The sequence below is a fragment of the Vanacampus margaritifer genome, chromosome 2 (genome assembly GCF_051991255.1).
Source record: "Vanacampus margaritifer isolate UIUO_Vmar chromosome 2, RoL_Vmar_1.0, whole genome shotgun sequence".
NCBI classification, from domain to species: domain Eukaryota; kingdom Metazoa; phylum Chordata; class Actinopteri; order Syngnathiformes; family Syngnathidae; genus Vanacampus; species Vanacampus margaritifer.
Genome location: NC_135433.1, coordinates 37,361,942 through 37,381,010, shown reverse-complemented (window position 1 = coordinate 37,381,010; position 19,069 = coordinate 37,361,942). Strand labels below are relative to the sequence as shown.

The 19,069-nt window shown below is 40.7% G+C and overlaps 1 protein-coding gene across 1 annotated transcript in view; it reads left to right on the top strand.

Moving 5' to 3' along the window:
* insra (insulin receptor a) overlaps window positions 1-19,069 on the top strand; it is a 62,528-nt gene that overhangs the window by 11,767 nt on the left and 31,692 nt on the right. Inside the window, exon 2 of the mRNA XM_077556888.1 lies at window positions 4,509-5,057. Within this exon, the coding sequence (XP_077413014.1) occupies window positions 4,509-5,057 (549 nt within the window). The remainder of the gene's footprint in view (window positions 1-4,508; window positions 5,058-19,069) is intronic.

The following is a 19,069-nucleotide window of genomic DNA, read 5'->3' as shown; positions in this document are numbered from 1 at the left end:
TCAGGAAAAAGTGTGTGTGTGGTTAGATTGACCAGGCAGGCGTAGCGCGTTTACTCTCACCGGGCGATTGGCCTATCCTTGTTTCTGAGCCTTACGTAAGCTCTTTATCGGCCCATTGGTGTTATCTTCTGCAAGTCTGCCACCGCAGGACTCCATGTTGTCTTCCCAGGGGATAAAGTTAAGGAAACCAAAATCCACAAATGTTCATTGGTGGTTGATGGATAGATAGATCGATATTTTATTGTCATTGCATAAAATATACAACGAAAGTGCAAGTGCTCCCTTCAATCATAAAAACTACAAACAACTATCATGCACCTTGACATCCATAGCAAACACATGACATTAAAAAAAAGTGCAATAAAAGTGAATTAAACATATGACTGTGGTGTATGTTATGTTAATGGCTTTTGGAAAGAAACTATTTGTGAATCTGGTGGTGTGGGATCTGATTGATCTGTATCGCCTCCCTGAGGGCAAAAGTGAAAAATGATGATGACCGGGGTGAGAAGTATCCGTACTGATGGTCCTGGCTCTTGTATGATAACGGGTGTTAGCAACGTCCTGGAGTGGTGGACGAGGGCAGCCAATGACCTTTTTCTGCGGCCCTTTTTGCAGTGATATTTTGTCCTTAGCAGTGCAGCCTGCATACCATGAAAGTGATACAGTATGTTAAAGTGCTCTCGATGGCTGAAAGGTAAAAGGCCTCCAGCAGTTTCTTTTTAAAATCCTAAGAAAATGAAGATGTTGCCGGGCCTTCTTGATAACGGCTGTAATATTTATAGTCCGGGAAAGGGTGTCTGTTATGTGTGTGCCAAGAAATTTAAAACTGTGCACTATTTTTCACAAAGTCGCCGTTGATTAAAAAAGGGGGATGGGTCAGCTCTGCGTTTCCTGAAGTCTATTATGAGTTCTTTGGTTTTCTTTGCATTCAAAATCAGCACCACCGAGACAGATTTTGCACCTCATCACGGTAGGCCAACCAGCGTTGTATCATCCGCAAACTTAATAATGCGTTTGGATTGGTGGATGGTTTTGCAGTCCGAGGTGTACAAACAAAACAGAAGTGGACTCAGCACACCGCCCTGGGGGGAGCCAGTACTGAGCGTGATAGTGGAAGAAAGATGAGGTCCGAGTCCGACAGTTTGGGGGCGATTTGTAAGAAAGTCCATAATCCAGGAGCAGATTTGTGTATGAAGACCCTGGTCAAGCAGTTTCCTAATCAGAGTGGTATGATAGTGTTTAATGCAGAGCTGTAATCAATGAAGAGCATCCGGACGTATGAGTTCTTGTATTCCAAGTGTTCCAGTGCTGAATGGAGAGCGATGGTAATGGCGTCCTCCGTTGACCTATTTTCCGTGTAGGCAAACTGAAAGGGGTCAAAGGTCGGTGGCAGCCTGGTTTGAATGTGCTTCAGTACAAGTCTCTCCGGGCATTTTGTGACAATGGAGGTGAGGGCACAGTCCACAGTTCACATCATGTTTTTGGGGAATGGGAATTATGACTGCTAATTTAAAGCAGGAAGGGACAGTGGCTTGTAACAGGAGCAGATTGAATATTGTTGTGAACACCGGGGCAAGCTCAAAGGCACAAGCTTTGAGTACTTTTCTGAGTACAGCATCCGGGCCAGCCGCCTTTCTTGGATCCACGGATCTGAACACTCACTCAAAGCGAGCAAAAAAGCAGTTTAGCTCCTTTGCCAGAGATGCCTCGGTGTTGGAGGTGATGGGTGAGCTGCCCTTGGAGTTGGTGAGGTGCGGCACGCCTTGCCACATCTCGCTTGTGTTGTTGCTGCTAAAATGTTCCTCAATTATTTTCTTGTAGATGCGTTTGGCCTCTTTAATGCCCCTTTTTCAGTTCAGCTCTCGCAACTGCATATAAAGCCCTGTCACCGGATCTGAAAGCCACGTCGCGAGCTCTGAGGAGGTTGCTGATGTGTCCTGTCCTCCAGGGTTTTCGATTTGGATAAACCCGGATTTCCTTCTTAATCACGACATTTTCTGTGCAGCTTGAAATGTAGAATAGCGCTGTCTGTGTATATTCCTCTAGGCTATGATTTTCAAATAGATCCCAATTTGTCTCAGCAAAACAATTTTGCAATTTAAGGAGGGCGTCTGCAGGCCAAATGTTAACAGTTTTTGTAGTGGGCTTTGGTTCCCCCCCCCCGAGAGGGGCATAAACTGGTATCAGGAGCAGAGATGTATAGTCAGACAGGCCAAAGTGTGGGAGGGGTACTGCTCTATAGGCATGTTTGATATTTGAATACACCCGGTCAAGTGTATTGCCTCCTCTAGAGGGACATTTCACATGTTGGGTGAAATTGGGTAGAACAGTCCTAAAACATGCCTGGTCAAAATCTCCAGCAGTAATATGTACGCCCTCTGATGTTTATTGATAATGTCATGCAGGTGGCTAAGAGCAGTGCTGACCTTAGCATCAGGCGGAATAAAGGCGGCTGTAATTACCACGTTTGATAGTTCTCTTGGTAAGTAGAAGGGTTTGAGTGTGACTGATAAAGTCTCTATGCCCTCCGAGGCGTAATTCTAAGCGATTAATAGACTTCACAAAGGCAACCATCCTCCACTGCACGTCAGTTTACGCCTCCACATTGTCCATTAATCCCTGATAATTGTACACCTCATTGGGTAGTAACCTTGCTGAATACAGTTATTTGGTGACATAAATGGCATATGAAGAATCACTCAACTATCACAAATTATTTATCTTTTTTTTTTTATTATTTTTTTTACAAGTCTGGAATTTAGAAATTTCATATGTAGGAACCCTGGAGGCGAGTGAGGGTAGACTAGAGTTGGCCGGCTGTTAACTAGCTAGTTTGTTAGTACTTAATGACACAGCCAGAGTTTGTGAATTAAAAGAGAAGTGAACCCCAACATTTTTTTTACAATAATATGTTGTATGTGACCCCTCCTAATATTAATTTTGTGATTGTGGAATATGATTACAGTAATTTCTGGACTTTAAGGCGCACCTGACTTATCCGAAATTTACTCGAGTTTGTTACACATATAAGCCGCACCCGACTGTAAGCCGCAGGTGTTTTAATGTTATCGCACCAGGTTCCCTCGCTCTCGTCTCTCCTTCTGTATTTGGGCTCACTTGGTTTGTTTTGCTCTGCCTGACCCTCTTGCGCTTCCTTTATAGTGCTTCCTCTTGTGATCTGATGGATAAGCCACACCTTTGTATTAGTCACAGGGTCGAATGCAAGTGAAAAAAATAGCGGCTTATAGTCCAGAAATTACTGTAAGCAGAAAATTTCTCTCAGTGGTCAGCCATTTTGCCACTCGCTGTTAACTGAAAATTACATCACAGTTGCTCAGGGCAATGATCAATCACGGCTCACCACTTTTATTTGGTTGGTCATATGACTTTCACAAGCTGATCTGTGATTGGTCGTTACCTGAGCCCTGAGCAAGTGTGATTGTCATTTGCAGTCGACACTAAGTGACAAAATGGCCGCCCCCTGAGATGGATAAAAACGAGTGATTTTTTTTTTGCTTTTCATGTTCTATAAACGCGATATTAATCAGAATACCTTGTTTAGACTAGTAAAGAACATTTTTTTGTTGACTTCCTCTTTCATGAAGAGGAGAGATTTCCTCAGCATACTGTATATTTTGTTATCAAATTATTAGAGTTATGGTTATAGGAAATTTGCTTTTTTTTTGCTTTCTTTCTTTTTTTTGGTTTCACCTTTCATTGAGTTCGTTTTCCAGGAAATTACTCCTGAGATTAGTTAATAATATTCCATCAAGTGAGTGATTGTAGCACCTCCTGTTGATTAGCATATACTTGTGAACTTTCTTATTCGTATGTTATTCATAGTTTTCATATGGAAAGACCCTGGTAGCTCGCTAGACGCTATTCAACGCTGAATTAGACCAGTTCAGTTCAGTTGGTGTGTCTACCCGCCCCCCAACAAATACACCACTCACACCGAACATGACTGATGGCTTCTTTTCAGATAAATAGGAGTTAACGCGTGATCACAGAATCACAGAGACGACTTCCCAAATCATCTCTGGCCAGACTTGAGAAACTCGCTTTCATGGCAAAATGTCAACAAAGACGGTCTGCTCTTCATCACGGCCAGAGAAATAGCCACATATTTTGTAGTGAAATATCCCCTGTAATTACCAAGAGATCTATTATTTTCCCGTATGTCTGACTCCTTCGACTCTGCTCTTCCAGAGCAGACATCTTGCCCACGGCATCAGTCACTTCCAGTAAGTCCGAAATAAGTTTCCTCCGCAAGAGTATTTCTAAGTTAACAAAAATACACATACTTTTCAAAATAAGTCATAATTTCACAAACACATTTAACAAAAAGTAATTGAGAAGCACTGCGGACTGCGCACTCGCCTTGGTGTGTGCTTGTCAGAGACTGAGCTGCACTGCTTTTTACATAAGAGCACAAGGCAGTTAAACTTGTCTATTATACTCCATCGTATTCTTAACCTTCGTGTTCTCTCTTTGTGTCTTTCCAGTCTGTCCGAGCAAGGACATCCGCAACAATGTGACCAAACTCAACTCGCTGGCCAACTGCACGGTAATCGAAGGCCACCTGAAGATCATCCTCATGTTCGGAAGCAAGCCCGAGGACTTCCGGGGCCTGACATTCCCCAAGCTGACGGTGGTGACCGACTACCTGCTGCTGTTCCGCGTGTACGGCATGGAGAGCCTCAGCGACTTGTTCCCCAACCTGACTGTGATCCGTGGCAACAACCTGTTCTTCAACTACGCCCTGGTAGTATTCGAGATGCTGCAGCTGCGCGAGCTGGGCCTGCATAGCCTGATGAACATCACGCGGGGAGCCGTCAGGATCGAGAAGAACCCGGATCTCTGCTACCTGTCTACGCTGGACTGGTCCAAGATCCTGGACACGGTGGAGGACAACTACATCTTGGCCAACAAGAACGACAGGGAGTGCGGGGACGTGTGCCCCGGGGCGTCCGTGGGGAAGACCACCTGCCAGACCACCACCATCAACGGACACTTCAGTGAACGCTGCTGGACGCAGAAGCACTGCCAGAGAAGTAAGTCCTTTTTAACCATTGGACAACTCAAACACTTTTTACGATAAGGTAAAACCATCCACCCTTTGAAGACACTTGATAAATGGGCACATAGATTTGCTTGATGCTACAGCCACATTGTAAGTTAGCATCTTTTTGGTCCAGTACAGAACATTACTGTAACAATATTGCTTTAAAAAAAAAAAAAGTAGGAATTTGCTAGTGGGAATGGCACAACTCAAAAATAATATGTAATCTTGAAGTGCCAAAGCAATAATACTAAAAATATTTAAATGCAAAAAAAGGAAAGTCATAAATACAGTGTGTTGTTTGACATAATGTATGTTAACAGACTGTAATGTATGTAAACTGACTGTATTGTTTGAAAGGTATCGAGGAAAAAAATTCTGGACCAAAAAAGACATTTTAAAAATATTGAGTTTGTAGTTAAAAATTTAAAATATATAGACACAAATAAACAAATGAGGAAAAAATGTGAAAATATTAGATGAAAATAGGAAATGGGTTTAAAAATCCATTAGTTGCTTTGTCAAGATTTTTTGGGGAGAAACATACCAAAAATAACATAAATTACGGCTGAAAGATTTTGGAAAATTAAATAATCTAATTGCGATACATTTATAATATAATATGAAAGCCTGTTTATCTACTACAATTCCAGGTGTAAACTTAGGAAATATTTTGACATGTAGTCTAAGCGTTCACCATAACAACGTAATTCTGTGATTATATTCCGTAAATTCTGTACTGTAAATCAGATCAAATGAAATACACTAAAGTTAACACTAATGTAAACAAATTTTTATTTTTCAGAAATCTTGATACGTAAACATGTGAAGTAAACTCTGAACTCATCATCTACAATGATAAAAAAAGAAAATATAAATATGTGGGGGAAAAAACACTCCTTACTACCCTCCACTGTCAGTAACATCAATAATGCTGAAGTGTAGGAAAACTAAGATTATACCTGTTTATGACGTAACATCTTCCAATTTCAAAAATGGTTAAAGAACCAACAGGCATTTCAAGCGTTAGCTGTAGTGACGCTAACGGCGCACCAATTAAATGGGAAGTAACATCATTTTGTCTTCACTCTCATTCATGAAAGCGGAGGACACAACGTATGGCCATGTACAGAGAAATCTATCCTCCTTAACATGTGATTGCTAACACATTCGCAGGCACTTCCATTTTCAAATCATTCGACCGAAAGATATGTTTTGAATTGTCACCACACAGTAGCACGCACACTATTGATGTCCGTGTGTGCGCGCAAACATCAGAGACACAAAGTCAACCGTTTTATTTTACATTGGCGGGACACGTCAGACAGCCGTGTTGGTTCACACATTGCAGGTCTATTAGCCCAGACACTAATTATCAGAAACACTGTCACACGCTCCAACATACGACGGCAGCCGAAACACCCCAAAAATACACAACACACACAGTGATTAAAAACATTATTTAATTTTTTTAGATACACGGGTTTTCTCGGCAAACTTTAATTATAGCGTTGACGTCTCTGCCTGCTCGGAACTCCTCTGCTTTCCTCTGCTCCACGCCCAAATTATGTTTGTTTTTTTAATTTGTACGACATTTAAGCCATATATTGTGTGGAAATTTTGGTCCAAGTCCCAATTTTGCATTTACTAACAATGATATTCCCAACAATGACAAGAATGAAACACCAAAACAGTCTTCAGCGAGGGGAGCAAAAACACAGGTGGAGAAACGTGTCCGGGAGCTGTTTAAGTACAGGCCACTGTGTTGCGTAAGGGTGCAAGCAAAGGTGTCGGGACAGCACCCTCGTGCAAGATTCTTCCAAGAACTTGAACTGCTTGGCACCGCGAGGCGGCCAATACACTTTTCATGTTACTGACACAGTGTAAGCCAAACTTGTGTATCTCGTCTAAGCACCTCCAAAAACAAGAGCGCGGGAAGCCACGGACCTGCTGAGTGAAGCCATTGATGGGATAACTGGCCAAGTGTGGCGTCGCATTAAGATCCAGATTCGTACAGTAGAAGCTGCACTGAAATAGAAAGTACTTGAGCAAGCTCCAGTTTATGACACAATGCCAGCATTGCAACACAGCTAACATTAGCCAAAGCTGCAGTTCATCATCATCCATGATAGATGATGATGAATTATTTTTGTTTTGCACAGTGACCCTTATTGGCTTTTTTTTGGTCCAACCAAGATGAAGCAACATGATACAGAACATTGACTTAGTTTGAGATGTACTTGTAGTTAACTAACCATAATCCTATCAACGTGTGAAAACAATTAGATCAAATGGAGACAATTTAGTTTGGAAAGGCAATCTGGCAGCACAACAGCATACAATTAATTAGTTAAAGTTCATTGAGCTCATCTATGCCCCCCCCTTTTTTATCTACAAAGTCAAACAATTAGGAAGTAGGAACTGAACGATAATGTTTTGAAAGAATTGCTTCTATTTCTTAAGATTTTTTTTTGTGTTACCACCATAAGAGGTCGTGATAACAAATTGTGTAAACCTTGAAGTTTCAGATGGTTAGTACACTATCTGGCGTCTTGAAATAAGACTAAATTTGTGCCTACACTCTTACAAATCAGCTTTTCCCATTGAAATGAATTGAAATGACATTAATCCGTTCCAGGCTTCTAAAAATACAGCAAAAAGAAATTGTAATATGTTTTTGTTTTGATTTCTATGAGAAAAATAACACTATTTTATTGTACTTCATAAACACATACAGAATTGACATAATTAAATAGAATTAAAAAGAATTAAAGTTAATGTCAACTGAATTTTTCTTGCGTTGCTGTCAGAATTGGCCACCTGGGGGCAGTATAGGACAGATGGCCAAATACTTTTACATAGATTTCTGTGCAGTATAAACATCTCAGTTTCATGCAGAGGATAAAGAATATTTATGGTTATATTGAATGTCTAAATGTTTTGCTGCACCCTTCATGTTCAAATAGCAGTTGCTTTATATGTTTCTTTGTTTATCCAGCCTAAAGGGTTGTATAAACCATGAACCTCCAAAATCGCCACTTTTCAGGAGACCCCAAAAACGGCATGCTACTTAAACCATTATCATTGCATCGAGAGAGCAAGCCATTTTCAACACTTTAAATTGGTCAATAATTTACAAAACTAACACCCACATAGATTTTTGAAAAAATATTAAATTTAACAAATTATGACTTATGAGGTTTCGGCCCGACACCAGCGATGTGTTTTTCCTATTATGTGTTAGCATTATCATAAAGCTAGTGGACTGAAAGCCTAAGCTGATAGTATACATTGGCTTCTCCGATTTGGTGTGCGCCGCTACAGCAAACTAACGGAGAAAGAAGACAAACCATAGAAAAAGACTGAGACGAATATACAAGAATGTGACTCAGAAATTTCTATTATTTTTGTATTTTTTGATGCTATCATTTGGTATTGTTCATCTATTTTGTGCTTTTGTTGTAAAATAGCTTTGTATTTTATTGTAATATTTTTAGATTTTTCCTCTAATTGCTTTTTCTATTTTGTAAAATTATTTCCTAAATTTTTTTTGTTATTTATATTTCTCATAATATTTTTGAGTTACTGTTATTATTTTGTATTTATTATATTATAAAAACAATTCTGCATACGGCGCAATTACAAAGGCCAGTACAATTATTCATATTTGATTTATAGCTAGCGGTAGCATGAGGGCCGTGACTGCGCCTTTCTGACCGTCATTATCGATGGCCGTGCAGTGCATAAATTGTTTTTATTGGACACCATAATCCCCTTCTGGAGTAATTTGTAATAATTGCGGTAGTTGTCTGTGACGTTAATCCTTTTGAAAATCTGCCACATCAGTGGACAGTTTTCACTCACTGAAAGGACAATTCACCATTTTGACTTGACATTGACGCTCTGCAATCTACTGGGACAAGCAGTGCACTTGTGACCCACATCTGCAAAGTTGCTGATCCAATTATTCCCGACCCGCTTTGTCGCTTAGCGGTTGTTCGGCAAAGCAGACACCAGCTGCTGCCCTCTCATGTTTAGAAAACGGAGGCGGTGTAAATTTCTGGATGTTAGCCAAATGTGCAGTTTTTTCCTCCCCCGTGGACAATTGACTGGTTGGAGAGTGGATCAAATTTGATTCACGCAGGATTTTCTTTGGTTCAGTAAACAAACCCTTGAAGAGATTTGCTGTCAAAAAGCATCAAGGTTTCATTCCAGCAACACTTGGTCCAAACCAGATGTTGACCCACGTGCGCGGCTCTCCAGTCGTGTGCTCGCCATAGTCACAGTTGAGCCTCAACCACATAGTCTGACATTTTCAATTGGGAATATGGGAATGACTGGTGAGATTTGCAAAAGCTTGACATGAGAAAGTTTTGCGGGCTGTGCAGTAGCCTAACAGCATATGGTATGTTGAAGGCCAGCACTATATGCAAATGCTCGGTGGTAAACTGGGGTTTAACTGCTAGGCGGAAGGCTAGCGAGATATGTGCAATCTCAGCTAAATATGTAGAAGTCTCCCGAAACACGTGTGAGCCTAACAAGATATACGGAAGTCTAACAAGATACATGCGGAAGCCTAGCGAGATTCTGTATGTTATGGGAGGCGTAGTGATATGTGTGGAAGCCCTTAGGACTTGTTCAGACTGCCAGCTAAAATATGATTTTTATCCCATCCAGATTGAAACCGGATGGCTCTTTAGTAGTCTGAACAGTCACAAAACACATGAAATCCGATTGTGCAGGACGGATTGAAACCACATTCGGAAGTAGTTTTATATCTGGTTTGGACAGGATGTGTCTCATTCTGATCAGCTCCAAACGCACAGATGGGATTTGACTGTCTTTGACGTCACTACGCGACGTAAACCCCAATGCGCCGGACCACAAGCTTTGTCAGTATCGCATCGGCTCCACCTACCTGCCTGACTGGTTCCTCGCACGCTATGGTAGTCAAGCGCCTAGACGACTCGGCTGCCCTGTCGGCATCTCGGAAACATGGAACTTGCGTGTGTCCAAAAGAAGACGCTGATGATGTTTAACGGCTGTAATGTATATGCCAAGTCTGGAGTGGCGCTGTAGCGCAGTAACAGGGAGTTAACGAAAAGCGTAGAAAAGTAATCAGCGAAGAAGACGGACACTTTTTTTTTCAACTTTATTGCAATTTACAGAACAAACATGGCTTTGCATTTATCAAAACAACATGAAAAAGACGAATACAGGAGAAGTGACAATGGCAGGTGATTCAATTACAACACCACTTGTTGAACGTGGGAAAAATAAAAAAATAAAGAAGCAAAATATTTTGCTGCAAAAGCAAGCTAAGGAGGCTGCGCAAAATGACTACGACACGGCTATCCGCCATTGTTGTTGACAGACTGACGGTTCGCGCGCAGTCACGCGAGAATTGCCGCATACGTCATCAATCTGCGACAATTGCGTCGTCATCGAGCTGCGACTATTATGTCATCACTGGAGGAGTATCTTGCATATGGTGTCCAGACGGACGCGTACGAGGCGCGTTTTTGAAATCTTTCCACTCTGGAGCCCGGTTTCAAAAGTGATCGGTTTCAAAAGTGATCGGTTTCAAGCTCCGAAACCGCGCTGTCATGTGGACGAACGGCTTAAACGGTAAGAAACTTGAGGATACATCAAAACTGGCTTTCGTGTGGACGGGGCCTTATTGCCCGGTTGTAGCTATAGACATATGGCCATTGGGGGGAAAAAAAAAAAAAAAAAAGAAGGTTGAATTATGAATGTGTACATTTTTACGGTCCTCACATGCTTTAAACGCGCTTGTGAGGAACCAGTTGGGCAGTGCAGAGCGGTGAAAAACGTTGCAATAATATGACGTCAAACACTACACATGCTGGGCGACATCTCCATTCAATTTCATTGCTACAGCAACCTGTTAGATGGGTCAATAATGTGACGCAGTCTGAAAAGGGCCAGATTGGATTTAGACACTTAAAGCCAAAATCTGTGTAGACAGTCATTCCTAAAAATTGGATTTGAGGAGCAATCCAATTGGAATCAGATATGCCTGCAATCTGAACGCGACCTTAGAGATCTGTGGAAATCTGAAGAGATTTGTGGAAATAAAAGTAAAAGAAATATGGAAGCCTAATGAGGTATTAGGAATCAGATAACTAGCAGTATATGATATGTGGATGTCTATCTAGCAAGATACGGAAGTACAGAAGCTTGGCGACATATACAGCATATAGGAAAGTGTAAAAGGGAGATATGCTGAAGCATAGCGAGAAATGTGGAAGCCTTATGAGATGTGCGGATGCATAGCAAGATGTGTGGAAGCAAAGCAAGATACGAGGAAATCCAGCGAAAAATACGGAAACCTGGTTAAATAAATCAATGGCAAGTTATGCGGAAGCCTCGCAAGATAGTATAAGCAGAAGTTTAGCGATATACTGTATATGGAAGCCTTGTGTGAGATATCTGGAAACCTAAGAAATATGCAGAATTCTGGTGACATTTATGAAGGTCTATTGCAAAACCTTGCAATGCATGTATGTGGAAGCTAGTGCCTGGCTTCGGGGCCCAATATCAGCACTCGAGATTCACCGACGGGAGAAAGAAAGATTTTGTTTTGTCGCATTTTAAAGTGCAAAAGACGGGATATACAGAGACACTCAGAAGGCTCGCGAGATATGCAGAAGCCTAACAAGATGTGGAAGTTCGATGCCATATCTTGAAGTGAGGTTATCCAAAACATTCAGAAGCTTTTGTGAGATTTGTGCAAGCTTAGTGAGATATGATGTGAAGGCATAGCCAGATATGCAAACTCTGTCTAGCATGATATCTACAATATCATGGTCTTTCCACAAAAGGTCTACAGGCTCATTTCCAAATTGTACAACTTGAGGGTCATACAAATGTGGATGATACACTGTATCTCAATAAAATGAATCCTCTTGTTCTTAATGTGACAGTAAGTGGCTGCTTAGTTGACATGTAGAAGATTAGGCAGCTGTTCTAAGAGTCATTTGGTCGCACTCGCAAAACAAAAGAGCTTGACTCCAGATTTTTGCGGCTTGACCAGGCTTAGAGCCCATGTTTGGACTAGTCACAAGTTACCCTTATGTCTGTCCCCCTACTTCTTCCGCAGCAGGGTCATTTTAGCTGCTACCGGAGCAACCGCAACAGATTGCTCCACTTCCCTTTTGCGGCTGAATAGTGCGCATCCTTTGGGCATAGCGGCGAAGCGAGGTTGCAGGAGACTCTGGTTAGCTGCGCTGATTAGATTTGACCTTCCGCACCTGCATGGACACGTGCCACGTCAACAGCGCCTAATGTTGAGATATGGTCTTGTTGACTGTAATTGTGATCCCCGCTAGTCACAAGTCTGATTGAGTTTCCATTTTCTGAGATATGAAGCCCTGATGAACTTGTGTATGATGAAGCATTACACACACTTAATTTTCATAAATTTAATTTAAATCAGTTCTGTTGAGAGATTTAATCAAAACACATGCATGCCAACGGGCTGATTATATCCCATGTCTAAGCAGCCAAATGTGATGTCATCATGAAACCTTTTTTAACTGCGCAGCTTTGGGTAACATTTTAACATTCTTACCTGTCAAACATATGCACTGGTGTTCTTGTTTATTTTGCAAAAAAGTCAAAGCGGTCTACATCATTTTTTGTACAGTAAATACCTTCGTGTCTATAATAATTAGCTGTTTGTTATTATAAAACCAATAATTTTTCTCAAGCTAAGATTAAAATCCTGACCCTTTGAATTGTGAGTCAGATGCGCCAACCACTTCATCTTAAAACGGTTCCACCGTAGCAACAAACAAAGTGTTCTGTACTCTAGTTATTGGTAGTAGTATCTCGTTGTTTGGTTACTCCACTCACTACCCAGAGTGTCCTAGCAATGTGTCCTATCCTCTTATTTGCACTACAAATCTTTGTTTGCCATCTCTTACTAGCGAGGAAAATTAAAAGAGCGTCTATATATTTGTCATACTCAGTTTGAATGTTGGACTGGTCAGAAATTCAAACTCTATTCCGATGTCATTTTTACAGTTCTTCAATCCCAATGCCCTGGTTGCTTAAAATTGTTTGACTTTCCCGACTGGAATAATTGTGGAGAGCAAGGTGGGAAAATGACAACATATCATATCGCAACTTTGACCGCGATCCCCATCTGTGGTTGTTACCATAGCAATCAATGTAGCGAGACTAGTCCAGTGTGCTCTTGCATGGGTGCAACAAATTACTTGAATCACCCCCTTTATTTTTTTTTGCAGACCGCAGTCATTTGGCACAGCTTTAAAGCGTAGTTTTGATTTCATTGCATGAAGAAAATTAAACCGTGTTCAAATTAATACACAGAAAATCTGGGGGCCTTGACCCTGTCGTGCGGGAACAAATCTTCTGCTCAATGAAAATTCAGCAGCTTAAACAGATAGTGAGAAACATCCAGTTTCAACACATTGACGTCTGTGATTTAATTTAAAGATCACCAGTCCACCTGTAAATCCAAGTTCGTTTGAATGTCATCCCAATACAATTTTACTGTACATGAACGGACGGCCAGTAAGCCTTATTACAATGTTAGAACTTTATATTTTCCCCTCATGAACCAAATATTGCCATCTTTTCTTTCTTCTGTAATCAGAAATAGGGATATGTACTTTTCACATTTGAACTGGCACTTAACTGTACCAATTTTCGGTAATTTTGTGTGTGTTTGTAGTAATAATTGGTGATTTAATATTTTTTTATTTCTTTCGCAAATTAGCATTTATTTTTTCAATATATAAACTTTGACAAATAAAACATACGTTTAAAACAAATGAGCAAAAAAAAGGATGGTATACAAATAAATAAACATATAATATATTACAAATAATAGTTAAGTATACATAATACAAAATGGTAAATGGACTACTTTTTATATAGCGCTTTACAATGCCTCACATTCACCCATTCATACACCAGTGGTTGGCTGCAGCCATGCAGGGCTCGGCTAGGTCCACTGGCATGGTCTCCAGGGGTGAGGATCGAACCCACAACCTCACGGACCACTCTACCACTGAGCCATGTTTTTGTTACAAAATTCAAAGTTCAATTATCCGAACAAGGATTAAAGACAAACAGTAATGCAAAGAACAAAGGTTTGTATTGTAATCGTATTGGCATTTATCTTCGTCAAGTGCCAAAAACCTTGGATAAATATGAAACTATTAATCACTCTGAGGTATTTACAGTTAGTACTCTTTTTTTTTATTTCCTGAAAGGAAATACAATGTTTACTGTATGTTTCTAGTAAATGACAGCACTAGTTGACTAATTGGGAGTACAACGTTCCACTGTTTGAGGAAATGCACAACACGTACGTATAAATCTGACGATCGGACTGAAATCAAGCATAAGCGTTCATGCGAGTGCTGAGTAAGGTGAAAAACAAACCCACCGAACTGAATCAGTACATTTGAGAGTCTTGAAGCTCTTGTGGAAAGTGCTTGGTCTCACGCTCTTGAGTGTGCACACTGTGCGGCAGAATGTTCTGTTAGTACCAATCCCCCCCGCATACACACACATGCAGACATAACGTGAGTGTTTCCCTCTGAGCTGACTTCACCGCTCTGGCACTTGCCAGGAGCTGCACCCTGCGAACTCTTTGCCGTGCAGCTACTGGAGCCCGTCCCGTGGAATCCCAGACATTTCAGGCATCCAGCTCAAGCCGGGCAGACGGGCGTTTGTCGTCACCCACCGTGCTCTGGCCACAGCCTTCCGATCTGTACGGAAGTTTTACTGTTGATTCCAGATGTAGATTGATTTGTATGTTTGGATTGTAATTGTTGACTGAACAGATCATTTTGCACTTCCAGCATATCAAGTTTTGCCTAACTATAGTTGAGTTTTACATTTACTCTGTGTGCGCTTTAAAGACTCAAAAGAGCAACTTTTTCTTGCGCGATTGGAGACTTTTGGAAACTTCTTCTCATAGGACATGGTCACCTTCACAATGATGCCCAGCACTATTGTGTGATTCCAACACTGCGGCTCTGCTTTTGGCTTTGACTTCCTAGTCATGGGCAGAGAAACTAGGTGTGGCATCACAATGTCTTACACTGTTTAATAGAGGGAGTTACAAAGGATAAACGAGAGCTTTTGATGTTATGGTCATTGCCGTCAAGACAAGCCATTTAGCCTCAACTTGGTTTTAAAGGACCAATTGCTGAAATATAGCCTACGGGTTCACTGTCCACAACGAGGCGCTCTAAAATGGTCACGCCATCCCGGACCCCCCAGTCCACATGCTGACTGTCAAATCCGCCTTTCCCTGAATGACGTGTGCATGCAGCAGCCATGCCAGCGGACTGCCTGAAGGGAAAAGGCATTTTCGAACACACAGCAGCTAGCTAGCTAGCTAGCTAACTACATATCACTGGCGCTCAACTTCTTATGCAGTATAACGTGGGAGGGTCCACTGACGCCTGGGCGTGTGTCACTGGGCTATCTTTTCAGGAAAACTTAGTGATAAACCGTTTAATGCACAACCTGTATTCACTTTTTCAGGGTCTTTAAAGTTTTGGTCTCTTAGACCTTTAAAAACAACAGAAAACGTTTCATTCAAAAATCTCTTAGTGTTATTTTAATATTTGTGTGTACACATGGTTCTCAGCTGCTTGTGCTTCCAGTGTTTCGATTGACAGCGAGGCCCGGTAGGCAGTTAAGACTCACAGGCCTTCTCGTGCGTCATTTTCTTGTTGAGCAGGGGCCCTAATTACCCATCGCCACTGCATTCATCATTTCTATTCCAGTCACGGACAAACTGGATATCCTGCTTTCAGGTGGCGACGACAACGGCAGCGCATTCAATACAAAAAGTGCTGTTCCGCCTCCTCCTCCCCGTGTTGTTTTTCCGTTCTCTATCAGTGGAAAGCGGAGCTCACTAATGAAATTGTTTACCTGTTGTCACCCCCGTGGGCTCGGCCAAAGCTTGCCGCCTCGGCTGCTGAATCAGAACACATCACCAGCGACGTGTACCGGGGAAGAACAAAACAAATGCTTTCTTCTCATTAGCGTTATGGTCAAGTTTTTTTCTTTGTTTGTTTTTCCTGAATGCGCTGAACTCAATTAGCCAAACACATCCCCGGCATGTTTGTTCAGTCCTGTAAATGATTTGAATACTTGCAAGTCAAAGAGTTGTTTATTATTATAGGGTCTCACAAGTGATCATTTTGATTGACTTATTTGTTGGTAATCCTCTTTCAGCTTTCAATGTTCAAATTCAAATTTGGCTTTATTAAGAGAAACATCGTTTGTACAAGTCATGAAGTATATATCACATTGAAATGTTCTATTTGCGTTTATTTTAAGTTCCACATACAGTATACTCTACACCACAATCTGCACAAACGATGCAAACAAATCCTTAAAAAAATCTCATGTAAATTTAAACTACTGCAACAGCATAAAAAAAACTGAATAAAAGAAGAGTTAATTCGAGCGCACGTAACTCGCACGTGCACCATGCACGAGCTTGACACAGAGGCTGCAGTTACGCTTTAGGCCAGAGGTGGCAGTAAAAAAGTCACAAACTCCACAATACACCTTTAAATCAGATTTAATCAGATTTACTGTTTTATGTACAAACAGCAGTAGTGCGTGAATCATGGTTCATTTTAGGTACATTTTCACAGCAATCAATCTGTTTTTGGGTATTCTTTTTCTAAGTTCACATAAAAACAATTATGTTCATATCAACCTGCAAATGACCGCAGCCAGGATGCTAAAAGTCACCACTGATCGCAAGTCATTAATAATAGACAAGCCTCACAACTTCCACTGAAGGACAACAGTAAAGTAGTTGTACTCATACTTTTTGTACTTAGAGCCTAGGTTCTCCGCAGATCAGTAATGTGAGATGCTTGTGGTTCACAGTTCGGATGTCAGCTGTTGGTACAAACCATTGATAGTTCAGTTTCAACAAAAATTAGCTGCTTCTCGTGGTGCCTTCCTGCTCATAAAGTGAGCTGGACAGCCAGCGTTTTATCTGTCCGCGCTTGGATTTGTCTCCTCTGGGCTTTCAGAGAAAAAAACAAGTGCTAGAAACTAAATACTGCCCTTGTCATTGCAGTGGAATTTTAATTACCATCCAGCACGCCGCGGCTCACGCCGTTTTGCATTTTCTGCCCTTTCGGTATGAACTCAACACACGAGGCCTGAATAAGTGGTTGTTTCATGCCAGATTGAAAAGGATAGCATAGAATGATTTAAGGGCTGATGGTGCTGCTTCTTCTGGTTGGGATAAAAGCTCTTACTTAGGTCTCTCGGAAGTCTAAGAGCCAGCCCCATTTGAAATGCCTCAATCATCATATAAACGTATTGTCACGCTCGTAAAATAATTGGTCATTTTTTTACAAAAATTTTTTTTTTGCCAAAATCATCCCCTCATGAATGCAAATGGTTCGTTTTTTTTACCTGAAAAAAATGACTTTGGCGATTATTTTAAGATAGCTTGTTTCGATTCTCGATTAGTATAATAATTGGATAAATTTCATTTTGCATCACAGTGTATTAAAAAAAACATTGTATTTGTTGTTTATTTGTTATTGTTTGAAAGTTAAAAAAAATAACAACACATTAATTAAGCGATATCACATAAAAGCGATTGATGTACTTTTTGAAACGGATTGCGTTACTTCTTCTTTCTTGATTAAACACAAAAAATAATCTGCTTTCAAGAAGGACTACAGAAATCTGAATAATTCCTGTAGGGACGCTGAAATCAGAGGATTTGGAAAATTATTTAGCTCTGAATGATTACTTGATTGTTAAAATAGTCGTTGATTAATTTTATAATCTATTAGATGATTAATCAATTAATTTTGTTACCCCTAACTGATAACTGTATGAGACATTGCTTGGTTGTTGTTTTTTTGCGTGTGTTTATATGTTCAGAGCCAACATTTGATTGATGAGTGTACTTCAGATTCGCCGTCACTAGATTGAAGTGGTGGAAGGAAGGAGACTCGCAGCCGCGATGCACTTTTAGCCATATTTTTCAGCAGTAAAAACAATGAAGAACATAAATAGAAAATGAAAGCAGCTACAGTAAGCCAAAACCAACTCGCAGTTTTCCTGACAATACTGTACTCACCAGGCCACGCCCCATTTAAATGCATACAGCCTAGACGCACAGTTTAACTTTATAGTAATTAAGTTTCATGCAACCAGTTTATTTATATTACATTCAGTTTTATTTTATTATGTCTTTATGCAGTACAAATACAGTTGACTAAATCAGCGTATAATTTACACCCGTTGAAATGCATTGTGAGTGTATGAGGAATTTGTAAGCCCCCCCCCCCCAAAATAAAAATAAATCTTAAAACCCACTGATAAACATCCAATATGTGTTTTCCACAAATTCTTTTGTACTAATTACATTGTACTAATTACATTGTAAAGAAAATCTGTGAATCTGGCGCCGAACGGCGAGTATGCGGGGGTCAAATATACAATTTTTAATATAATATTTTTGGAGGGTTGGACCAGATAAATGTAATTTCAGTTCATTTTAATGAGGAAAATTTGATTTGATATACAAATAAATAGTTACAAACTCGGTCACACAACAGAATAAACTCAAAAGTCAAGTTACAAGTCTAACTCGCTAGCTATCTTACAAACCAATGTCAATCAAAACACAATTTCACTTCTAGCGTAATCCATACTTGGTTAACCAACTAGTTTGCAAAAACTCCTCAAATGTACATTATTACCTGGGCCAGCTGAGCTGAGAAAAGATGCAGTTCGTTTGACAGTGTCCTCACACAGCTTGGCAGATCAAAGATGGCTTGAGAGAGGCCGCATCTCAAATGCCCCTTGCGGGTTTTGACCCTGAAATGTTGTCCTTCAGCGTGATTGCTGTTGTTTGGATGAGCCACCGGCATCGTTTTGAGGCCCTGGTGGTCCATTTTCTCCCAGTGTTTATTCTAGTCTATTTGTACTCCAACTCCAGAA